This window comes from Triplophysa dalaica, chromosome 17 (assembly GCF_015846415.1).
Source record: "Triplophysa dalaica isolate WHDGS20190420 chromosome 17, ASM1584641v1, whole genome shotgun sequence".
Lineage (NCBI taxonomy): Eukaryota > Metazoa > Chordata > Actinopteri > Cypriniformes > Nemacheilidae > Triplophysa > Triplophysa dalaica.
The window spans coordinates 14,327,427-14,354,017 of record NC_079558.1 but is presented as its reverse complement, the minus strand read 5'-3'; the positions used below and the strand labels follow the sequence as shown (position 1 = coordinate 14,354,017).

The 26,591-nt window shown below is 42.6% G+C and overlaps 1 protein-coding gene across 1 annotated transcript in view; it reads right to left on the bottom strand.

Moving 5' to 3' along the window:
- Positions 1-487: 487 nt before the first annotated feature.
- spag9b (sperm associated antigen 9b) overlaps positions 488-26,591 on the bottom strand; it is a 44,692-nt gene continuing 18,588 nt past the window's right edge. The window contains 25 exon segments of the mRNA XM_056771088.1: positions 488-2,002; positions 2,085-2,216; positions 2,366-2,542; positions 2,717-2,830; positions 2,909-3,080; positions 3,228-3,376; positions 3,539-3,606; positions 3,709-3,789; positions 4,497-4,619; positions 11,706-11,877; positions 12,089-12,307; positions 12,408-12,579; positions 12,873-13,046; positions 13,117-13,209; positions 15,639-15,768; positions 15,868-16,044; positions 17,923-17,979; positions 18,053-18,183; positions 18,465-18,516; positions 18,604-18,756; positions 19,545-19,602; positions 20,294-20,415; positions 20,593-20,686; positions 20,982-21,189; positions 23,200-23,283. Of these exon segments, the coding sequence (XP_056627066.1) occupies positions 1,884-2,002; positions 2,085-2,216; positions 2,366-2,542; positions 2,717-2,830; positions 2,909-3,080; positions 3,228-3,376; positions 3,539-3,606; positions 3,709-3,789; positions 4,497-4,619; positions 11,706-11,877; positions 12,089-12,307; positions 12,408-12,579; positions 12,873-13,046; positions 13,117-13,209; positions 15,639-15,768; positions 15,868-16,044; positions 17,923-17,979; positions 18,053-18,183; positions 18,465-18,516; positions 18,604-18,756; positions 19,545-19,602; positions 20,294-20,415; positions 20,593-20,686; positions 20,982-21,189; positions 23,200-23,283 (3,231 nt within the window). The 3' untranslated portion in view covers positions 488-1,883.

Sequence of the window (26,591 nt, the reverse complement as noted above, 5' to 3'; positions counted from 1 at the left end):
CACCGACTCTTTTTGCAGCAGAACACAAAAGAAGATATTTTGAGAAATGTCACAAAACTTCTTACAAGCTTCTTTCCAATAACGTTTGCGTAAATTTTTTTTGAAGTATTTGAAGTATTTTTATAACAGTTACCTCAAAAAGTATTCGAACACATAAGCCACACTAATGAATTTTGGCATCTATAAATAATTGATGCCAGAGACTTACTCAGCACTAACTTCATCTAACAACCATTTACCAATAACAGTAAATGGTCTTATGGTGATTTGTGGATGTATGAAGTTGGTCTTCAGTCTGGATGTAGTTCAAAGGTGTGCTGGATTAGTAACGTTCCAAACAAACCATGATGTGAAGATTTACTTGATGTTTTAACATTATTTTAGTTTCTTATTAAATGAGATAATGAATGTATAGTGAAGTGCATCACTGTTGAATAAAGGTAACCTTGTACATATCTTTAATATAAACAATAATAGTAGAAACACATCAAGTTGACCAAAACTGTCAGTTTAATGGATTGTTTAAAAGTATAGGACTAAGATCTTTCATGGCAATCTGACAGAGACAGTGTGAGAACGATGATAACAAAACTCACAGAAAGTGTCTAAACCAATTTGGGGATTATGGTAAAGTGCTGTCTACCTGTTGCATACAGTTTTAAAATGCAGGCGTGCACACTCATCGACTCACAAAACACACACACCCCTGATCTCAAGTAAAAAAATAGTGCATAGACCAGTTAAGGAACATTTCTGTAGTCAGTTATTAAAGATCCACCCATCATCCTCCAACAAGTGAATTGCAATACATCAATCCCCATTAAAAACTCAAGCGCTCTACATTTCACAAACATAATTTTATATATATTTATAATCAATGTACAAAGTTACATTCGGAACTGCAAACTCGGCCATAGAAATAAATACTGAAATGGCTAGTTTGCGAAATGAAGTCATCTCTGCTCTCCTGTAGGGAAGAAATAACTGCGAACAAAGCACAGACCCTTCAGTGCAGCTCAGTTCGAAATGCAAGCAGAACAGTGCAGATTCAGCATGGCGCCTGACTGATGACAGAGCCCTGCGATCAGAGATTAGAGTCTAAAAGACAAATGTACAAAAGTGTCATAAAAATAGCCTTTTGTCTATGCATGCTTATCTACACACAGCTCAAAGGAGTTGCTTTCCTTTGAAAACCGCTCTAGTTGAAAAAAGACAGCAAAAGAGTGATGGTTCTAACAATGGAATATGGTTGTTGTAGAATCGCATAACAACAGATTGAAACGTGTCTATGATTTAGACGAAACCTTTCGCTTTTAAATCAAGAGGTCATAAAAGGGGCTATCAAAACATTTGACTGTATCCTTTGGTAACCGCGTAACATTCATACAGATATAAAAGTCTGCCGAACATGAAGGATATTGCATCTACGCTCACAGGAGTGATTTACGGTTGAGAAATCACTTTGTGTGTGCACATTTTTCTTTCCATCAACAAACAGTTTCATTTACACAGAACACAAAGCTCCTCTAGCTCCTCCTGTGCTAGTGCATTCTTAATACTGAAACTGAAAACCTGCCAAAATGTCCATCATCAATATTATTTGTTGTCAGCATCTAGTTGCATAAGATAACAAGGTCACAACAGAGCAGCTTGTATTACCAAATGCGATTGTGCAAAGATCTTCAGTAACATTCACTTATAATGAAGACAAATAATTGAAATGATAACCATAATGTACATTATTAGCATCCTACAGGCCGATGATTAAAATATCTTAAAGCAAAACATGAGCACAAGGGAAAAATTGAAAATATAAAGTTCATGATTATGATGGAAAGTGAGCTTCTTTTGGATGTTTGAAAGACTGAGACGTTAAAAGAAGGTCACTCCTCATTGACCATAATCTGCCACACAATAAGGTGACTACGTTCAGCGTTGGCAAGGAAGGGCTGCAGCTTTAATGTGGGTTCATTCAAATCCTCTGTTTCTCCCCCTTCATCTCCTATAAAAAGGAAAGAAAGGAAATGTCAGCAGTCTTTTATGCAGTATGAAGACACGAACACAATGATGTGTGTGAGTCTCACCCATCCTGAAGTCAATGTAACCTTCCCCTCCGCTCATGACCAGGACCGACTTCGTCAGCTCAGGTGTGGGTGACTCTGAAGACTTGTCGGTGCCGGTTTCACCCCCTGACCCTGCAGATGGGATCACTTGCCCTGCAACACACACCAAATATAAAAGAAAGTTACAAAGTATACAAGCAGTCATAGAAGTCATAAGGCTCGACGTAAAACCTAAGCTGCTTATTGTGTCTAGCATGTTGACAGCAGGAGGCTTATGGTCAATAATTCAGATGGTGTTGTACCTGGGACAGCAGTGAAGAACTTGACTGCGTCTCTGTGTCCATGGAAACAGAGCTGGGCATGTGCCATGGAGCAGTAAGGCACAAAGGTGCCTGCGGTGACTTTATCACTGTTCTCATCGCCGTACACACGGATGGCGCTGCCAGGATGGTTTTGCGAACCTGCTGCAACTTTGCAAGCTGTCGCAGGAAAGAGAAAGGCTATAAGCTGCGAGTATTACAGCATAAAAGGATCAGTTCATCCAACAATTGGAGGGAATTGTAAAAATGAGTAGCTATTAAATAAGTAATGAATAATATTAAATATCTGACACTGTGATTAGAGACACTGAGAGTGTCACATGATTCACACACATTCTGATATGGGGATGGAGATGATGACACCATTTCCCGTTCCGACCCACAATCGGTTACTTGACACCATCAGTGCTGTGATCCTCACAAAAGAGAAGCCCAGCTTACCGGTGCCTGTAGCAAATACAGATACATGAATGTGAAATGCAGTTCGTGAATTAATATCAACACAGTGAAGGCGGGAGTCCTCACCGAGCATCTTGCTGACATAAGGCTCAATGTCCACATCCTGCAGATGCTGAAATGTGTGGGCATGGAAAAGTCTGAGGGTGGAGTCCAGACGGATAGATACCCAGATGCCATCTCCATCCCACGCCAGCTGTCTCACCTGGCTCTCCTTACGAGGGTGGGCATCAAAGGATTTCTACATATGAGAATTGGGACATAACAACATGGAAGATAAAATACCCAAAGACACCAACGTTTAAAAAACATTTTAGTTACAGTAGTTAACTTCATTGTGAACTGCTTACTATTTTATTTAAAAACAGCTGTCACTATGAACATTTACCTCTATCTTCATTGCTTTGGGCTGAACCACAAAGATCTTGTTCCTGTAGCCGCACCAGACCTTGTCATGCACTACAGTCATACAGCGGATGGAGTGGTGTGGCCGTCCCAGATCCAACAGGTGGTAGTTTGTCAAATCCCACTCGCCATCTGTGACATCACAAATATCTGTTATTATAAAAGCACTTTCTGCTACAGTGTGTATGGCCTGCATTGTTTTTGTAGTATGAAGCATTTCATGTTGATTGTAAATGGTTTTACTTGGGAATGAATGGAAATTCCCTTAATGTTTACAATGAAGACTACTCTTACCAACACCTCTGTGGAAGATGGCGAGCGTGCCATCAGCCAAGGCTACCAGAACACGTCCTTTCACATGACTTTGCAGGAGAAAACGAAACAGAGATAAGCATTCATGAAAAAGGAATTTATTAATTTAGTAAATTGTGTAAATATATGCAAAATGCTGCTTGTGCACTTACACAATCCCAAGAATAGAATCCTTAAGCTTGATGGAGTGAAGACATTTCTTCCACTGTGCCACACAAGAGTGCACGTACACACTGCAACATAGCATACGAATCACACATAATCACTTACTTGACCAGTGAATTTCCATGGCTTTTCCATAACCCTTCTAGTGGATAAGGATTTTTATAAAAAGTTAATCAAATAAAAGACATAACTATAGCTTTTAAGCAAGTTTAACTCTAGACAAGAGCAATATCTATGATTCAATATTTTTGGAAATATATTTGCAGTTAGAAACATTAAAGGAGCAATGTTGAGATTTTAGCGGCATCTAGAGGTGAGGTTGGGAATTTTAACCAACGTCTCACTCCACTTCTGCCCCCTCTCTTTCGAAGCACAACTTAGGTGGCTGACACAGAACTAAGATATCGTCACGTTTTCGATTCTTTGCCGAAGGAGATAATGTATTTCCGAAACACGCTCTGTAGAGAAATTTGTCCATTTAGGGCTACTGTAGAAACAACATTGTGGATTCCATGCCAACCCGCTGTGTATGTAAATAGAAATAGTTCATTCTAAGGTTATAAAATCAAAACACTTCATTTTGTAACGTTTTCATACACCTCTGCAGACTTAGTTAAGTATATTATATAGCATTTCTGTCAATAGATCCTGCAAAAAACTACACACTGGACCTTTAATTGGGATACATAAAAAGGTAGACTGGTCCAGTTTTAATCAAAAAAGTTGAATCAGATGAATTGAAAAATATTGACTAGGAATTTAAAAGGCCACTCACCAGCCATTCTGAGCCCCCAGCCACATGGTGGGAAGCACGCTGCTCATCTTGCTGGCTTCCTCTCTCATGAGGTCCTGTTCATCAGGCACTGAAGTCACGCCATCCTTCACCAGATCACTCTCCCTACATCAACATGGACCAATGATTTTAGACTTTAAAACAAACTTTTCTTTCTTTTTTTTCTTAACAATATTACATATTGTCGCCGTCCTTTCGAACCTCATATGTCCAAATTCGCTGTTTTTCAGGAAATGGAAATAACACTACTTTTTAAATGATAAAACACTGCGTGGTCAAAGTTGACAAGCACTTTTTATTGGTTAGATATTTGCAAACCCCAGTGAAAAACAAAAGGTGACTAATAATGATTTATGGCAAAACATAAATATCATGAAATATGGAGATTCATGGAGTTTAAGAAGGACAGCAGCAAAATAAAACACAACAGGGCCCGTATTCACAAACATTCTCAGAAATGTGGGCGTTTCCCCTTAGAATTACAGAAAAGATCCTAGTAAAGAAAAAAGTAATTCATAAAGCATCTTAACCCTTTAAAGAGCTCTTAATGTCCAAAATTGTAAGGAGTTGCGAGGAGGACTTTTAAGAGACTTAAGAACATTTTTAGCAGCAGAGAAAATGGACGACACACGAAAAGTGAGAAGAAATGTGTTGCGATGCATGACAATTTCCGTATTACTTTTAAGGTTTATCAGATTTTTTTTTATTGTTTTTTGTGTGTTCAACTTTAGTTTGTCTTGGTTTTAGTTCCCTTTCTGTCGGTCTCTCGACGTTGTGTCGGGAACGACAGATGGGGTTCGCCCTTGAGAACCAATCAACTCTGACTACTATAGAAAAGGCCAATGAAATTTGGCGAATGCAATTTGCATGCCGGGCTCCGCCCCCGGAAATCCGGTATAAAAGGAGGCCGGCATGCAGCATTCACTTACCTTTTGTTCTTCAGAGCCATCGCTCATGAGTACAACTCAGGATTCAATCCTCTACAACTACACGCTGGTGCTACGACGTGTTACAGCGGATCGTCCCTTCCTGCAGCGACCTTCCCCTGGGCGTCTCGGCGGTTCCGGAGGTGTTAGAGATTTTTTCTAAAAGTCCTTTTCAGGACTGACTGAGCATTCTCCAGCGCGGCATGTCCCGCTGTTCTCTTGGGTGCGGCACCCTCATCGAGGAGGGGGATGGACACGATCGCTGCATTAGGTGTCTGGGCGTCCAGCACACTGAAGCAGCGTTCGTTGACACATCTGCCTGCACTGCGGGCAGATTGTCATTCAGAAGTTGCGGTCACGGGTGGCTGTCTTCCTACGGGAACCAGCCACCATTTCGTCTGCTACCCGGGCTGTGACATCTGTGGCTACGGCCCCGATGACCACCCACGTTAGCAGCGTTAGTGATATGGGGAACTCTGCGAACGTAAACCCGCCAGCCAAGTGCTCACGGGCCGATCACACCCCGATTCGCTCTTCTGAACGTTCCCCAACCGGCGGTGGCATACCGTCCGGATCCTCACGCACACACTCGGAAACGATGTGTGACGTAGATGAGATGTCGCTCGCAGCATCGGAGGGAGACTGGCATCCGACTCTGCCGAATCCAAACTCCACCCCCAGCGGTCGAGTTCAGGAGGAAGCAGAAGTGATGTCATCCGTGCTAACCCGGGGATACGTTGTTCCCGGGGTCGGTGCGCGGTGCAAACCGCGCCCACCCCGGGTGCCATGTTTTTCCCGGAGGTGCATGAGGAGCTGTGTAAAACTTTGAACGCTCCACTCACGGACCGTTCCAGTGAAACCAGCTCTGGCTCCCTTACTTCCCTCGATGGTGAGGCAGCCAAGGACTGCGTCGAGATCCCCCGGCTATACCTTGTGCAGAAGAGTGACAGCAAGGAAGTCCGCTTTCTTGATGCACTCATCTCGCAGGGTGGGTTGTTGGTAACACCGTCGAGGACTGCGCTCAGCAGTTTTTTGACGGCGAAGCAGACAGTGGCAATTAACCACATTTTTTTCACGCCGCGACTCGGCCGCCTACAGGCCTCCGAGATCTCACGTGACGTCTACTTCCCTGCAACCCAGGACCCTTTCGACATCGGCTCCGGTTCCTGTGCCCCCACAGGCGGCAACCCGGAAGCAGAGGTCGAGGGGGAAACCTCCACCCCGTCAGCAACCTCCTCGCGAGAAGGGACACTGACGGGAAGACCCCAGGGAGAACAACATCGGGCCCGAACCTTCACAGCCACGGCTCTGATCGGTCGGTACGGGACGACTCCTGCCTCGTCACCAAAGCCGGGCCCTTGTTAGGGCTTGGCGCCCACTTACTCACTGAGTTTTCTGTTCTCCCCGGGTTTACTTGCAGCCGATCGCACACTCCACTGGACTGTGCTCGGCGAACCGACCTCAGACCCTGGCGAGGCGTGAGGTCGTACACATACGACAGCCGTCACCACTCTCAAACCGACAGTGCGTGCCGTTGTCCCGCCAGGCAGGTAAGTAGGCGGAGCAAACCTTCCCTCCGGGGACTCCCCACGACATGGTTAGCTCCGCCAGCCGACGAACCACCCCCCGTGGGAATGATGAAGCAGACCGTCCCCTTGGTCACCCTGTCACAGTCCCTGGGAGCTCGAGAGCTGCCCACACTGTCTCGCTGGCTAATGAGGGCGGTCCGTCTTGGTTACTCGATCCAGTTCGCCAGAGACTCACCCAAGTTTCGGGGCATCATCTCTCCCTCTGTCAGAGGCAGGGACGCATCCGTACTTCGGGTAGAGGTCACCACCCTTCTGGCAAAACAAGCATCGAGTTCGTCCCTCAAAACCAAGATGTTCAGTGGGTCACCACCCGCATTTCATCGTTCCCAAGAAAGACGGCGGGTTGCCCCCAAAGGCTGCGTACCCTGAACAGAGCACCTTCACAAGCTGCCATTCAGGGTGCTCACACAGAGGCGCGTCCTGACATCTATGAGGTGTCAGGATTGGTTCGTGGCAATCGACCTGAAGGACGCTTACTTTCATGTCTCGATCCTCCTCGACACCGGCCGTTCCCACGGTTCGCGTGCGAGAGGCGGGCATATCAGTACAGAGTCCTCCCTTTCGGTCTGTCCCTGACCGCCCTTTCTCCCTGAGAAGAGGAAGGCGAGCGGGTACTAAACTATCTCAGCGACTGGCCTATCTTGGCACACTCGCGAGATCTGTTATGTACACAAAGGGACCTGGTGCTCCGGTACCTAGGTCGATTGGGACTCCAGGTCAACCAAGAGAGGGGCAAGCTCTCCCCAGTGCAGAGCATCCTCTTTCTCGGTATGGAACTCAACTCTGTCACCATGTCGGCACACCTGTCCGCAGTTGTGCCCAACCAGTGCTGAACTGTCTGAAATGAACATTTTAGGCAGACAGCGGTCCCCCTGAAACAATTCAGAGGCTCCTGGGACACATGGCGTCCTCGCGGGTTAATACCCCTCGAGTTGATGCACATGACACCGCTCCAACACTGGTTTCAGAGTCGAGTTCCGAGGAGAGCGTGGCACACCGGCAGCAGGCGCATGGTGATGCCGCCCTGCTGCCGACGCACCATAACCCCTAGTCTTTATGACTTTTTCGACGGACTCAGGTCCCTCTGAGCAGGTTATGAGGCAGGTCGTGGTGACGACTGAAGTCTCCCTGCAGGGGTGCGGTGTAGTGTGCAACGGGCACGCAGGTGGGGTGTTGGACGAACCCCCGCCTGCGCTGGCATATCAATTGCCAAGAGTTGTGGGCTATGCTACTTGCACTGAGCAGGCTACGGCCTCTCGTGCGAGACATGCACGTGCTGTTCCGAGGACAACACTATAGCTGTAGCGAATACAGATCGTCAGGGTGGCGTTCCCACACAGCAGCTAAACACAACTTGCTCGACGCCTCCTCCGGTGGAGTCAACAGGTGACTCGTTCCCTGCAGGCCACACACCCCGGGCAAACTGAACTAGACAGCCGACGTGCTTTCTCGCCAGTTTATGCCTCGTGGATAGTGGCGACTCCACCCCCGTGCAGTCCAGCTCATTTGGAGGCTGTTCGGGTAGGCCCAGGTAAAACCTGTTCACCTCCCGTAACACCACCATTTGCCCGCTTGATAGTCCCTGCCCTCGGCACGGATATCCTTGCGCACAGCTGGCCGCGGGATGGGCGGAAGCACACCTTCCCCCCCCCAGGAGCCTTCTTGTACAGACTCTGTGCAAGGTCAGGGAGCAGGAGCACCAAGTGTTATTGGTTACACCACACCGGTCTAACCGCACTTGGCCTCAGAGCCGATGCTCTGGACAGCGACTCCCCCTGAACCATTCCCCTGACAGAGGACCTGCTCTCTCAGGGGAAGGACACGTTCTGGCATTCCAGATCAGACCTCTGGAACACCCATGTCTGGTCTCTAGACGGGACGAGAAGATCCTAAGATGGCTACTCCCCCTATACGGCTGAGACCATCACCCAGGCTAGGGCCCCATCTACTAGGCGGTTACACGCCTCTAGACGGTGCCTCTTCTCGTCCTGGTGTCTTTCTCAACGAGAAAGACCCACTGAGGTGCTTGATCAGGATTGTGTTCCCCTTCTCACGAGACTGGAGACTAACATCTCCCTTCCACACTGAAAGTGTATGTAGTCGCTATTGCCACTCATCACGACTCAGTCGGTGGAAAGTTTCTAGGGCAACACGACCTGGTCACCAGGTTCCTAAGCAGCGAGAGGGCGGAATCCGCCTCATCTCCGCTCCATACCCTCTTGGGACCCTAAGTGGTCCTGGGGAGCCTCAGGGCCCCCCAAAGAGCCCCTCGGAGGTTCCGATCTTCCTCATAGAGTAAGACGGCCCTCCTGACGGCGCTCACTTCCTTCAAGAGGGTAGGGGACCACCGAGCATCCTCCGTGTCCCTGGATTGCCTTAAACTCGGCCCTGGAAACTCTCACGTTATCTTGAGACCCAGGCCCGGATGCGTGCCCAAGAAGTTCCCACTACTCCCTCCGGGGCCAAGTGGTGAACTTGCAGGCGCTCCCCATAGGGGAGGAAGACCCAACCCGACTAGTGTTGTGTCCAGTACGTACTGGACCACACGCAGAGCTCTGAAGCTCTGACCAGCTCCGTGTCTGTTGGAGGACAGCAGAAGGGGAAGGCTGTCTCCAAACAGAGGCTGGCGCACTGGGTCGTGGACGCCGTTACGACGGCATTCCGATCTCAGAATCTCCCATGCCCATTGGCAGTGAGGGCTCACTCCACACGGAGTTTAGCCACCTCCTGGACACTGGTAGAAGCGCCTCTCTAGCAGACATCTGTAGAGCTGCGGGTTGGGCTATGCCCAAACACCTTCGCAAGGGTTAACAACCTTCGCGTAAACCCGGTGTCAGCCCACGTCCTGCGTGGCGACATGTAGGACTGGCATCCGGGGGGGCGTATGCCTGCGAAAGCACCTTTCCACCCTCTAACAGGTTGGGTCAGTGTGCTATTTACCTTTTCTTCTTACCCGAACACATCGCTAAGAAACTGGTACCTCACCAGCCTCCCTTCTTACCCAGACACTGGTTAAGAATAGGCATTCCATCCATCACCAAACAAGCACCCCCTGGGGGCTGGCTGGGTAGAGCAGCCTTCCCCCTTAGGCCGGGATACCATGTGAGCTATCACAGATAGCTCTAACCGGACCTAGTGCTACCGGACGTTTGTAACACCCCCTCCGTGGGCTGTTCCGTCTGATGTATCCTCATGAGAATGGTTCCCACTCCTGGTAACCCATGAGCTTCCCCAGGTGGGCCTCCACCTCGCGGTTAACTACTCAGTCCGCACGTTCCATGCGTTCTCCTCCAAGGACGAGACCATACCTATATCCACCATATTCCTCCCCACGGGTAGGAGGTGGCCTCTGTAGCGCTTCCCTGATTAAGAGTCGCGCTTACCCAGTGTAAACTGATCTGGACGGCCTCTCGCCTATAGAGAGCTAAGGCCCCGTCCGTGAAAGTTACCGGTCAGGGCTGTACCCATCTTTCTCCAAGAAAGCTCTGGAACCCCCCGACCACCACACTGGAAGGTTACAGTCTCACGAAAGCTTCGAGATGACATGCCCAGGCTTGTTACCGTCGCTTCGCTAGAGATTGTGACGCGATACAGCGTTGTGGCGTTTTCCATAGGCAACCCCATCTGTCGTTCTCGACACAACGTCGAGAGACCGACAGAAAGGGAACGTCTTGGTTACGTATGTAACCTCAGTTCCCTGATGGAGGGAACGAGACGTTGTGTCCCTTATGCCACAAACACGTATCGTATTCTGCTGCAGTTTGAGAGGTCTCAGGCTCTTCAGAACAAAGGTAAGTGAATGCTGCACGCCGGCCTCCTTTTATACCGGATTTCCGGGGGCGGAGCCCGGCATGCAAATTGCATTCGCCAAATTTCATTGGCCTTTTCTATAGTAGTCAGAGTTGATTGGTTCTCAAGGGCGAACCCCATCTGTCGTTCTCGACACAACGTCTCGTTCCCTCCATCAGGGAACTGAGGTTACATACGTAACCAAGACGTTTTCTTGAACAGCTGCTTTGATGCGATGCAAATTGTAAAAGAGCTATAAAATTTAATTAAATTGAATGACAGTGAGTTAATAAGACACAACACATTAGATCGTGCAGGGTTCATGTTTGTGACCGATCCTTTTAGAGACATGCTAACATCTCCAGGACAGCGAAGAAATACCAAAGCGGCAGAATTAGAAGTAATCACAACATTAACATATTTGGCAACTGGAGAAATGCAGCTATGCAGCAGAGATGATTTGGTTCTGTCACAACCTTCTAACGTGATCACACAAAAAATTACAGCACAGACAGAAAGGTATTGTGCCATTGTGAATTTCCCATCAAATACGTTGACATTAACAGCATGGAAAAAATAAAGAATATGTATATATATATATATATATATTGTTCGAGCGTGCGTGAGTGCAGTAAAACAGAAAAAATTATCTGCAATTTCAAATGAACAATCTTTTTTTCCTCTTTAAAAGACTGTGTCATACATAGCAACAGGGTCAGCCCCGCCTCTTCACTAAAATATTTTTTTTGTCTTTTCCTTGCTCAAAGTTGCTCTAAGATTGGTACTGAATAAATTTTAAGCTAAGACTGCTACGTAGCGGCTTTAAGAATACGGGCCCTGATCATGAAATGCTCCGGTCAATAAGAAACTTTAGAGTAGCAAGTGACCTCTGTGTGTAGTTGGACGGTGTGTCTCTATTGCTCTGCACCCCGAGTGGGTCAGTAAACACATGTTCTGTGTAGATCCCGGGCTGGCTCTCATCAGCAGGTGTGCTGCTGCTGCTCTCTGTGGCCTCCAGAGCTTCTTCTGCTGCTGTCACTGCATCTTGTCTGCAAGGGTCTGAAGGCAACATGTTGTGCAAGTTAATCTAACACATAGGATTTGAATTTGATATGAAATGAGTTTGAGACTTGTGGTCTACTATGATACACCATACTTTGGTAACACATTTATGATATGACCTATAAAAATCCTATTATTGTGAACACTACAGCAATAATAATATGCATTAGTGCTGTTGGGATGGAGATGTGGACAGTGGTTGTGTTACCCGAGTCTGGTGATCCAATTGAGTTTGTGCAGACAGTTTGAGGGATAGCCACAGGACCTTCTTCAGAGCAGCTCACTACTGCGACGCTATCCAGACCTCCATCAAAGCTAATGGAGCTACAGTTGGTAGTACAGTTGACTTTTGAAGCCTCTTCACCCCGACCGACCTCAGTGTCTGCAGACACCTCCTCTCCAGCAGGGTAGTCTGTCTCACGAGCACCTAGTATTGAGACACAAAAAACTTATTTTACGATCCAAAGTGTTTCTGCAAATATCTATACTTTATAGTGCATCTTTCCAAATATGATAACATCTCTGACCTGGCACGCTGGCGATACAAAGCACGTGAGAGTTGCAGATGAAGAAGTTCTCCAGAATGTTTCCGGGCTGGTTGGCGTCGATGACTACGATCTTAGAGGTGGCGTGTGTGGTGGTGCAGATCCACACCAAGCTGGAGAATTCATCCTGATGCCTGAGTTCCTTTTCCTGCTCCTGAACACACACTTAATGTCATATACTGAATCTGAAACTCGATGCTTATATAAAATGGAAGTCTAATGGCATTAGTTAATTTAAGATAAAATTTTATGATTGAAAATATGATTGACGTAAGTGATTTTGGACACAGGAAGTGTCTTTAACTACACTGGCTTTTCAGGTACAGTACAGTAAAATTATGGCTGAACAATAGTGACACCATTACCAGTACAGATGTATCTCTAAAATCACACGTTAAACAATGAATTAGAAGTCATTAATTCACACACGGGACTGAGGTTTCTTACATTGAGCTCCTGCTCCAGTCTGTCTAGGCTGCTCTGAGAGCCTTTCTTCTTTCTGGGGTTGAGGGGGTGGCTCTCTCCTCCAGACACATCTTTATAAAACACACTCGCTCCCACGATGGAACCCCCGTCGCGCGTCTTACCGCCCGACAGATTCACTCCAGCAGCGCACCACAGCTACCAGACAAAGACCGATGTCAGAACACTACAATGCAGGATCTCTGAATCGAAGCGAAAGTTTTCTCACCTTCATGGAAGCATCTTTTTCATCTAAAGGTCGGAGGTAGACGGGCACTGGCAAATTTTTGATCTTATTATCTGCTTGTCCACCATTGGCAACCTTTTAAAACAAAATAGGGCTGCTTTAGCAATGGACCACACTTTATAAACTATTTAAGCGATAGTTCAACCCCGAAATGAAATGTTTGTCATTATGTATTCAGCCTCTTGTCATTTCAAGCCTGTATGACTTTCTTTCTTTCGCAAAACACAAAGGAAGATATCTTGAAGAAATATGTTCATTGGCAACCACACTTGTAATTTTGTTGTGCCTGTAGGTTCACAAGCCCCGCCCAGGGGCGTCGCAACCGTGGGGGATGTGGGTGTTCCCACACTTTTCCCGGTGAAAGGGTTAAACACCCGCACTTTTTTTGCAGTTTTTCAGCAGTTTTGTAAAAACGCCTTACAGCAGTCGCTCCAGCGTTTCTCTTGCCGCTCTGTGTCTGCGCTCGATGCGGCTGTTTCCTCTCCCCTCCCACTCAAACAGAACACCGGCTTTGAGTGTGACCGGATGGTGATTGGCTGTTCTGCCTTAAGTCCCGCCTCTCTTGGTGTGTTCGATTTATCGGTTAGCTCGTGCTGAGGAGGCGGGAACGGTAATGGTTATTTATGTCTTCCTTTTCCAGCGACTTTGAATGAGTGCTTATGCTTTCGAGGTTTTTAAATAACCTTGATAGGTGTTTGGGGAGATGTTCTGTTTATGTTTTGTTGATATGTCGAGTGTTTTCTGAATTATATTTAGTTTTTAGACTAATGCTAATTGCAAATTGGGATATTGTTCAGAAATAGCTAAATTCGGTTATTTATGTGGCATGCAATGTATAAAGTAACTGTGATGAAGAAGGCAGGGAATTGACGAGGAGGAGGGACAAATTGTCCGTGTTAAGCAGTGTATTTATGGGTTTATTGATTTTGATATTTTGAACATTGCTTTTTTTTGTTTAACTGAATACTTTTGTGGATACTTACCTATTATGTTTGATTGTACCTGTTGAAGAACTATGACCCATGTCACTATCAAGCTTTCCACTGTCTTTCCCCCCTGGGATTATTAAAGTATTTCTGATTCATTAGCAAGTCTACTGTTGTGTATTTTCACAACAGCGTTTTGACTTATTTTTGTGTGTTCCGAATGTGTTTTTATACTTTACTAGTATCACACATTTAAATGGGAAGCTTTTTATATCTTGTATGTTATACCTTTTGTACCTTTCTGTCATTACGTTCAACGTTTTCATTGTTAACAAACAAAACACATCCATCCCCCGCACTTTTGAAAAGCTTGCTACGCCCCTGGCCCCGCCCATCACCTGCTTTACGGCATAAGTCACGTTTTACTTGTAGCCTGGGTGATCTAGTTCAACCAAAGTCTCCAAACCAGCACCATGGCAGGGAGAGCAAAAAAACAACAAAGAGGAAAAGAGAGAGTGTGATTGGACACGAGCCCGAACACAAATCAATATCTTACGGACTTACACTCAGTGGTGCGAGCTGCAAGAGGCAACGGGTTGCAAAACGGATGGAGACCTAGCCTTCCTGCTACTGGATTTGAAATCATCCTATACTTTTGAGTTTATTTGTTATTAGTCTGAGCTCAGGTTGTTTATTGGCGCACTAACGTTAATTGTTCACAATTTATAACCGTAAGGTGATGTAATGTTGCCAGGTATTTCAATAGCTTACATAGCATGATCGTGCCTCGTCACAAATGTAGTGTTATGCTTGTAAAGAATGACTAGCAAACCACAATAAATGTTGCATGGTCAAAAGATGCAGATTCCTTAGTTCATGCACGTAGACTAATGTTATCAGTATCTTTAGTTACTATGCTAGAAACTATTCCCATAGCAAGTTCAGTGCATGTTAGTGTTTGCACCTATTACATAAAGCAGTGTCTTTCTGAAAATATAACTACAGAAAATTATTTTCGGTGACTGCAAATGTGCTTTTTTTGCACAATTAAGCACATTAGCTGTTATGTAGCAAGCACGCTATCCGCTAACGGCTAACAACTAGCTGCTAACTCAAAATCTAGTTTAAGCTCTAAGGATAGCCCAGTAGTATACCTCCTGGGAACCAAAAGAGTGCATTAATACATGTACAGTTTATGAAGTGACATGATGTTACAGCGATTTCTGCTTAGTCAACAAATTCACATGTATTGCCCTGCCCACAGGGAAGCTTATACAGTCAGCGTCAGTATTTACGACACTTATCAACCACATGGGGGAACCATAAGCAAAAGTTATCTAATGTTGCTTTAACGCTGTGTGATAACCAGGTGTAATACAAGCTTACGGTGCCATTTTTCTATCCTTACCGACAGTAAAATAATAGTAAATAAAAGGGGATCTTGGACCTGTGACTTTAACCGAATTAAAAAGCAAACATCAACATATCTTGTTATATGTCCCAGTTGGGTATGGCAAAAATGTTGCTTTATGGAATTTGGTTGTACAGAGTTGTTAGCTCTCGTGTCTGAAATGTAACCTTGTGTTTTGGAGGTAAACTCCATCCGCAAGCCTGTATCCTGCCATCCTCCTTCTCCACATGAGCCTTCACCTGCCTGTACTGAGCTCTCTTCTGCTCCCTACGTGACACAACCGGCTCAACCTCAGCCCTGAACATGACACGGACAGAAAGAACAAAAACGAGTAAACAGACAAGTAGGGTAAAGGACTGAATATCTTAATGACAGATGGGGTAGAAATACACTCACTCCTCATTGAGGAAATCAAAGGCTTTGGATTTGTCGCTAGGCAGCTGAGCAAGAGTACTGCTTCTCTTTTTCACAGACGGAACCACGTGTGAGGTCGGCGCGTTGTACTTTAGGTTAACCGGTGCGTCTGGCTTTTTTGGCGTCATGCTGGAGGAAGAGCTGAAGAGCCTGCTGAAACTGAGGGACGGGAAGAGAGAGGGAGGGAGAGAGACGACACAGAGACTCATACGCAGACACAAGCGGTAGCAGCAGTGTTAGAAGTTAAAGGTTAACCGTTATGGGGTTGTAGGGTCACTTTCCCAGACATGTACCATGCCCCCTTCACAGCTTTGCAATATGCTAATTTTATTTCATTTCATATCATAACTTTATATTGCATTTGTAATGCGTTATTTTGATCTAAAACCGGCATTAAAATAAAAATATTTTAAATTAAACTTCCAGCTTAAATACTGTAATGTACAACCACAGGAAAAATTAAGAGACCATTCAAAATTTTAATTTAATCGGAATTCCTAGATGTATTGTGGCCATTTCTGTGTAGTGTCTGTGAATTTCAACTAAATCAGCACTTAGGAGTGACAAAGTGACAAAAAAACTTACAAAACAATAATATGATAGACTGACAGAATGAGAAGATACATCAAAATGTAATAAAAGTCAATGTTATCACATAAAAAAATAAAAGTTACTTTTCGTCAATACATGTACAAATATTTAAAAGTGAATTAGAACTTGTGTTCTTTGCCGTTATTTGAGGTCTGAACAAATACAGAGCATCTTTTCTGTCATTTTGACCTTTTCCTACAGTTTTTAGTTTTAAAACAAGATTTCATTTGCAATTTGGGAGAAATATTGTTAGTAAATGACCATTTTACCTAAACACACACCTATAAATAGTAACTGAAAATAATTTTGAAATGGTCTCCATTTGTTCCATGGCTGCAGTAAGATATACAATGTTACTGTGAAACAAATGACATACCATCTTTTTATAATAGTTATTTGTGTTAATTTAACCATAGTTACACAAATGCTGTAATAAGGTAAGTAGGCCGTCACAATATCTTATTTTCCCATGGAATTCCCAATTTTCTATGAATCAATAAATAATAATAATAATAATAATAATAATAATAATAATAGGTGTAACCTATTAAGTGTAACCATTGTGACTCTTATGGTAAATTTTAAAGTGCAATACCACCATCGATAATGTTGGGGTGTCAACCAGATACTAGATCTGTTTTATTTACATTATTTACTAGTATGACCACTATCAATAATCACGATTATTGTCAATATTGATGATTATATTGAAATTATGAGACCCCTAAAGGTAAGTGAAGATCTGTTAACTAACTGCGACCTGAAACCTTTTAAAAACATTTTTGCACTCGTTATCAAACCACACCTTGCCGCTAACCATGCAAAGCTTTCTGCAAAGATTAAAAGATCCAAACGTAAATTAAATACAACTAGTCCGCTTGATTCAAAACCAAAGAAAACGTCCCTGCCCCAACCCACCTCCTGCAAACACACAGGACAACATGAAGAGGGTAAAAGAGAACACACAGGGGCACACACAAGAAAAATGAATGGGTTTAAAATAGATGCAAAACCCAAAATGACCCTCCAAAAAAACAGGTGGACTGACATGACCTGGGAATGGCATTTCAAACTACCAGAACAAACCCACAACCAGCCGCTTTCTAATACTTAAGTGCCCAATCCTTTTAAAAAGATGTGTAATGAACGCTTAGCCTCAGACCCTCTAGTAAAGTTTAATGTAATGTAACAGTTTGGCTGTAAATTCCTGTAATGTTTCTGTTATATCCCTGTTAAACTTTAAAGAAACACCATTCCCATGTCCAAAACCACAACTTTGGATCAAACCAAATGCAAGATTTACTAGCATTTCAAAGATTACCTACATCCTAGAAGAAAAACAAATAAAAGAGGAACATAAAATGAGAAGGGGGAAAACATTGTTTGAACGCCAAACCCCAAACCATTATAACAAAGTTTTTTATAAGAAAACTAAGGGGGGCTTACAACTGCCAGATACTGGACTTTTTTTTCTCTGTCAAGGCTGGATTCTCCCGTGAAGCTCTATGTGAGAAAAAACACATGTCAGTGTCACGTGGATGTATATTTTCGTATGGAAGTTTGAAATGAGACTGACCGTATCATCTCAGTCCATCTGACGGCCTCCTGCAGCTCCATCAGTCTCTCTTTATACTGGTTCCTCTCCATGAGCACACGGGCCATTTCCACCCGTGTGAAGCGCTTCCTCTGGGCTGTGGGCACATCACTCTAAAGGGAGGCATTACAGAACATTTGATAAAACAAAACTACATCTGGTATGTTGTCTGTGCACGGAAAGTCAAGGGGAAAAAGACTGAACGACATTTGAAAGAAATAACCAATCAGCGTCCCACATCATTAACTCTATACACAATATAAAGGGAATGTGAAGTGACAGTCTGATCTCTCAACTGTAATCATCTCGAATCCCAAGATGCCCAAACATTTCCAGCGCCCCTTTTCACACAGCACCCATGCAGATTCTTATTAATGCAAAGAGCAGCACTTACATCATCTTCCCCTTTGGCCTTCTGTTTGGCCTCCTCCACCTCTGCCCGGACTCTGAGAGAATGAATAAATCACATTAGTTTTTCCACATTCATAGAAAAAGAACTGACTTCTTCTGGGCTAAAATCATGATTGACTAACTTTTTGATTTCGTCCTCCAGCTCCTTGTTCCTCTCTTCTAGTTTGTCTTTGGCCTGTTTCAGGACCTCCAGCTCTCCCTGAACAACGTCTTTCTCACACACCAGGTCATCAACACGCGCAATTAAATCATTCTTCACCACATTCAGGGCATTTCTGCGACAAACAAAATGATGCATCAGTATTTATATTTTGTTAGTATTTATTTATTGTGTCTTGTGTGTTTGCGAAGCAAATAAGGAAGTGTTTCCCACACCACTAAATCCAGAGCATTCCAAAACACAATAGGTAATAACTAGTAGGTAATAGTTTAATAAACAAAATGAAAGATGCAAATTTTTGGTTTATCTTAATTACCTATTTACTGACTGGTTGTTTATATATTACACAATAAATAAAGTAATAAATAAAATTTATAAAAATAAATAAATATTTCATTTAAATGAATTGTAACACAAAGTCATTATCTTTATTTCTGTGTTTAAATAATTTACTTAACAACTGTCACAAATTATGAAAATTTAATTCAATACTTTATAAATTGTTCCTTGCAATGTAACTAAAACTGTAAAATGAGAATGCTGTTGTCTGTCTCTAGATGCAGTAAGTCTGTTTAATTTGATCAACACAAAAATACAAACTGATAAGTTTCCAATGACAGAGAAAATGAGAACAAGTGGATGGTGGATGTACAGACAACCCTTGGGTCTACTAAAGGAGCATTATAACTGTGGTTATCCTATCTGTAATAATTATTCGATCAAATAACTGTGATCAAATGATTATTAAATAGTTAAGGCAGCCATATCAGCCACGATTTCACATAAAACATATAGTAGCTTTAGATCATTTACAACTGTAGGTGGCAGCAGAACATAACATATGAAGTAAACCAGCTTTTCATGTCTTTTGCATGACATTAGTTATACTACACCGTATCTTACTTTGTCTCCAGTAGCTGAGTGTTTTCCTGGATCAGGTGTTCGACTTCACGCCCCATACCTGCATGACAACACAATTAAATACATATAACTACTTAGGAAGACCTATGAAGACAACCGCGAATCCTGTGACAATATTTAAAAGAAAAAAATCAAGAAAACAGAAATGACTCTTACCAAAAAAATTTAGGTCTAAAATTGCCATGCAAACAAAGAAACAAAGAAAAGATTACTGAGTGACCAAGGAAAGGAACACTAGGTACAAATAAAGAATAGTGGTTACACAAAATATATGAGAGGATACAATGAAAAGCAGTGAGAACATACACACCAGAGAACTCGTCTGGGGAAAAGAAAAGGCCACGAACGACACACATGGAGGAAAAACAACATGATTAGATGGACTGGACAATGAATGTTAGTAGACAGTCATGAAGACATCCATTCAATGAAAAAATAATACACACACAGCAGTCAAATAAACACAAACATACAGGTACAAACAGTCATTGGTGAACGATTCAAAGCTCCTCTGAACCTAAGGTCATGATCTTTAAGGTCTTTATTTTACTATTGTTATGTATTTCCGAGGAAAACGCAATCAAATGGGAAAAATAGAGTGTGGCTTGTGTTTTCCATTACGTATTGATCGGATCTAAAATTCAAAAATTGGATTTAAAATTAAACAGTAGTTCACTATCAGGGCGGGAAACATCACTGCCCATTTGAATTCTGGGTAATTGAAAACTCACCTAGCAAATCAGCCCCATCATCCACATCCCCGATGAGATCATTTCCTGCCGTGGAGAGCTCCTCAAACAGAGAGTCAGTGTTACGGTCAAAGGCCATGTTTTCGATTCCTTTAGTGGGAGTGCTGGAGAGAGAGACACAGATGTGAACGACAGAAGAAATAAAACTTTGCTAATACTCTTAAATGAAGTGGGTTGGTATGAACCAGCTTCTTATCTTTAAACTTTGACAGTAGAAAATGAAAGGTGCTTGTGACTCGTTGTGATAAACGCAGTGAGTGATTGAATCAGGGAATAAGTACCTAGACCCTTTGCATCCACTCAGGTCCATGTCCAGTTCTGGTGTGGACTCTATGATCGCCTGCACTTCTGATCTTTCTCCATTCTCACTTTTATCTGAGCCAGAAAGTTCATGTATCAGTTGTTTTGGTAATCCATGTGACGAACCAAGCACAACATATTAGACTGTCACTTTGACAAAATAGTGAAGAATCAGATTCAAGTGACTACAGATATCTTTAGCTTTTCTCCAAAGTGACTTACAGTCCAGGTGTTCATTTTATCAGTCTGTGTTCACTGGGAAAACTTTTTGTGACTGACCAACCATAATCAAGTTTTCCAGAGAGCCATAATTGGCCCATTACATGCAAAACTATGTTAACAAAATATATACTGTGACAGCAGGACTGACCTGTAGATGGCGTCTCTGTTGCCACTGCATCCTGTACCCTGATGTTACTGCTGTCTGGCTTAGCGCTGCTGGAATCAAGGTCTCTGTTCAACCCCTCTGCTTCCTCCGTTCGGGGCGTGTCCACAGATGCCATGGCAACATCTGATACTGCTGTGGACATGGGAGTGGCGGATTTGGAATCCCCCCTACTGGCATCAGAAAGTTCATCCTGAAAACAAACCCAGGTGGCTGTAAATATGACAGTGACAAACGTCACATCGAATCATGTTAACTAGTTCTTTGATGATACTCAATGGCACATATGTGCTAAATTAAAATTTGCCACAAAGATCAACGGTTCAAGTCCAGAAAGCATCACTCATGCTCTACACAACATGCCTTTAAATCTTTCATCTTGGACTAGGAAACCATACTGCATGCAGATTTCAAATTTCAGTCATGAAAGAGTTGCTAGATATCTTAGAAAAACAATTTTCTCTTTCCATAATATCCAAACAAAATAAAGGACAGTATGGCTTGTTTGTTTCTCTTTTGGATTGTATTTGATGGATTAATCACCCCAAATGAACAGAAAAAAACAAGGTATGCCGGAAAAACATCAAACATTGATACACAAACAAACGATTAAGCTCTTGTGCTCTAATCAGTAAAAATCAATTTTCAACTTAAGTCTACACACAGATAACAATTTCAACTCATCACTCACTTTGAATGAATGAATAAACAAGAAACAAATTTATAGCATATAAACAAACAAATAATAGTAATGCGATTACTTTTTGTTTTTAGGCTCCATAAGTAGAGTAATCAGATTACTTAAAACTTGATTAGTAATATGTAGATACTTGATTTTATTCAAGTACTTAAAGGGGTCATATGACACGGCTAAAACGAATATTATCATTTGTTATTGATGTAATACAATGTGTATACATGATTTAAGGTTCAAAAACTGTGTATTTTTAGCATACCGTGCAAGTTTGTATCTCCTCTTTGCCCCACCTCTTTGAAATCCGCCTCTTTCATCGCTCTGAAAAGCGAGGTGTGCTATGATTGGCCAGTTAACCAGTGCGTAGTGATTGGTCGAATACCATATTTGGAACATCAGGTTCCAAAGAAATTGTACGGAGAGGCATGCCCACCTTACTTGCGTATATATTTGGGGGGGTCTTCATACCACGAACTGACGTAGATTTGTGGGGGTGTGGTTACACAAGGCATTTCAGGCAGGTCTGGGTGAGCTTACGCTTTTAGATAAAATGCATCTTTTGTTCCGAAACTTACATTTTTGCAATTTTAAGTGTCTAATACATGCATGGGCAACTTATAACACACCAAAGACACAGAAAAACACGTATTCGCACTATATGACCCCTTTAAACAGAATTGTAAAAACACTTAAACATGTTTCCGATAAATGTATTGTCTGCTGAAGTCCTAATGTAAGCATGGCAGTGACGGCACAAAAGCTCCATACATGTTAAAGGTGAAGTGTGTAAAACCAACAAATTATAACGTTTCAGCCACTTTCTAACCAACTCGACTCCAACAAAGATTGCAATTCTACACAAAATTACACACCTCATCTTTAAAGTAAAAAAAAAACATTCCTTCAACTACAGCATAAGTGACACTGTTGCACAAATCACTCACATAAGTGCTGAATGAAACTCAAACAACAGTTTTACTCAAACACTTCCAGAGATATTTGAGGTTGCATGCAGCAGTATCTAGACTATGAGCTACTAGGGATGTAGCGATCCGATTCACGATTCAGATCTCATTATACTTTTTTATTTTTCACTTTTTGTACAAAAGGAGTTAAGACAAATCAGAAATTAACATCTAGCCCTTAATTATTCCTCAAATTCTGCACATTTCTTTGTAAAATAAAATTGCAATTTTAAAACAAATTCCAACTCAAACACGAAATATCAGCATATCCATGTTTACCAAGTTTGCAGTGAACACACCAACCCCTACTGTTTAAAACATGTATTGCGATTTATTTAACATCTCAACCAACTTGAATCATCACATTATTATCATCGGTTTTCAACTGGGTCATGTTGAATCGTTACATCCCTATGAGCTGCGAATACGAAAGCAACACTTCTAACATCACAGCAAAATGGCGAGGAAGCAAAACATAACACACTACAATGTGTCGCACTCCTGTTGCCATGAAAACTTCGGCAGGCCTTATGAACAGAGCTACCTTACTGGTGTCGGTCCACTGCGTTTCCAGATTCTCATGTGAACTCTTACCCTGCCCCCTCCTGAGGGACTCATCTTCCTCCAGCTGCCCAAAAAGAAAGGTACAGTCAGCAATGTGCAAGTAGAACAGTGCTGCCACCTTTCATCTGTATTTTTAATACTTTCATCCAGGTTGATATTGGGCACTGCATTACACACTGTATAAGAAGAAAATCAGGCCAGACTTTCCCAAAGTTAACCATCTTGTCAAATCCATTTGAAGGCGTAACTAAAGGCCTATTGTAAAAAGATCACTTTATATTAAAATTACAACCAATCTGGTCTATGAAACATAGTCTCTCACTAGTCACACCTCAACCACTGCCTCTATACGTGTTCTTTCCACATGATGCACATTTTTCTAAATTAACATTAAATATCAGATGACGCACTGAAAATGTATTCACAATAATTATCTGAACTACACAAGGACAGCACAACATGGTTAATTGTGATGCTAGTTTCATTCTAGTGAATTGTTATTTAATTGCTGTATTTGCGAAGGGCAACTGCAAGGCTGTTGTCCTCAATCTCTCTGGATAATAATAAATGTTTTATTAATGTGACTTTTCAAACAGCACCTGGTAAATGGGCATTACAAAAAACCCTCATTAAAATCAGTTTGTCATGGAAGAAAAACCAATCCACAGGAAAAGCCAGTCTGAACTTGCATGAGAGGAATTGATAATAGTTTTTACACTCCTGTTTAAAAAAAAACAAGAGTTAAAGTATTCTACCTGCAACTCGCTGTGTCTTCCTTACATATGCACACAAGCCAACAAAAGCAGACACATACACACATAGGCAAACACAACCCTGTTTGCCAGATGCTCACATGCGCTCTCTGGTTGCCATGGTGCCATGTGCCCACCACTTCGGAGCGATTTAACCTGAGGAGAGGCTGACATCCAGTCATTATGGCCTAGATTTCTCATATCTCTAGGAGGGCTGCTGAACCACATGACATAGGATGAAATGGAGAGAACTGCAGAGTCACGGTGCATACAAAAGCCAGTCTGTATCACCCCACAGGGAATCTTAGTGCTATTGACACCCAGATGAATCACCATTGGACGAAAAGGAGTCGTCTAATGAGAAATGTCAATTTATGTTTTTTTTAAATACAGGATTGATCTACAGTGTAAACATACTGTATATATCAAAACTCTTCCTCCACCTTCTTTTCAAAGTTGTGACTGGATAATGGAGACAATAAAGGAAGCACTCCAAGAGAAATCAAAAGCTCTAGCGTCTTTTGGCCAAAAAAGTCAAGTAGATCACAGATCAAAAAATATATCGCACAACACGTTCCAGAATTGACACCCATCCCTGGTATCACAGACAAGGCTTAAAGGGCCGTTCACATTAAAACGATAACTATAACAATAACTGCAACTATAACAATAGCTATATTTGCATCCACACCAGCGGATGATAACAATAACGTTATATTTATTTTAAGCCTGCGCGTTGCAGTGTTCCCAGTCACTAAATTGAATGTAGATGACCAGCTGCTGATGCTTTCCTTTTCATTCCCGAATGTCTTTTCTCCAAAATGAACTAAAATAAAGGGTGCGCTCGTGTCCAGGATGTAAAGCAAATATTTTGCCAGCTTGCTGACTCTAAAGCGCTACATATATTATATCCCGCAGTAAACACATTGCTTTCCGACCACTGCAGTCTTAAATTCTGACATAAAATCCATGTTGCGATCACCAATAGTCAAGGTTATCTGCCAGAAACTGGCTGAAAGTATGTTTATCGTTCATCGGCTGTGAAAAAAAAACATTCTGAAAGCGATCCCAACGATATCGTTCTCTGTATCTTTATCGTTGTGGTGTGAACCCCTGAATTAAGAACAAATTTTCAAACATTATTTTTTATAGTTATTGTTATAATGTAAGACTAGTTCCAGACTAAAATGAATTTTGAGCTGTCTCAACTGAAAAGAACTTGCCCTGACATATCTTAAAATATGTCAGTGCCATTGTTTTGTCTCAAGATGCACATAAGTTATGTTTTTTCTAAGGAATTTTAATGAAAGCGACTTAAATAGCCTAAATTAACTAAGGCATAGTCCTGGTTTAGGCTAAGCCTTGTGTATGAAAATGTGAAAACCAGAAGCCCCAACAAATAGAGAAGGAATGGCTCTCTGTGGAACATAGAACACAACTTAGACATAAATACTATATTTTCATTTGCATGTGCCCATTCCGATATAGATGTGACAATTCACTTCTTTGACTATTTGAAAAACACAAAAAGTTATTTAAAAACTTTAAGAGACACTTCACATGGTTATCTAAACCACCAAATATTGACATCTGACCTATCAGTATAATGAACACCTTTGATAATAGCTTTATTTCTCCATCTTAAGGTTGACATTAGTGGTTGACCGATTATCGGCATTGATATTAAGGATTTAGCCGATAATCGATATCGGTCATTTTCAAAGCCGATTATCCGATAAAGTCATTTAATTTTGAAGTCGCTATTTGGCTCTGATGCAGCCACGGATTTAGTAAGAGCAGTTGGAACACGTCACTCTAGTTTGTTGCCTAGAGTAATGCCCGCCCACTGCCCCTCTGATTTGTTGGGACTAAGTCACGAGTCTGGCCAATCAACGCGGGAGGCTGCATCGAAACCGCTGCTTCGGGTTCATGCTCTCTGAGGTGAGGCAGCATCAGACGTTGAAATAAATCTCAATCCACTACACTGAAGATGCAAAACATCTGAATTTCGGAGCAGCTTTGCGGGTTTCCTGCAGGTTCCGCAGGATTTACACATTATTATCATGTAGATATAATTCACATCCATAGTATAACAATGATTTTGCTCTGCAAGCGAGCAGCACATTGCACGCGTTTCTTGTAATTGATCGAGCTGGCGTTTTGCACGTCATTTTAAGTTACGCAATTTCAAAAATACAAGCCATTTTAAAGCATAAAGAACTTGAATCTTCGGTCTTCAGTTAGAGCGCTCTCATGCACGCGCACACACACACAGACTCCGCAATCTCAAGCTGCTCGCGACAAATGTTAGATCGAGTTATTTTTCGCAACTTATTTATACACATATTTGTTCAGAGACACACATGGGTGTGATTAAATGCCCGTCTTGCCGACAATACACTCAAGGAATAGGCTAATGTACTAATGAAGTGTGCCTAAAATATGCTTTTAATGTTATAGCTTCATAAAAACATTTGCGGCCTTTTCAACAACATACACAATAAAGTTATAAAGGCAATTACATTATTTACACTTATTATGTGTATTCAAATTGTGCTAGTTAATCCAATGATGAGCAAAATTATTTATTGAATAGTTCTAGTATTGTATGCAATGTTTA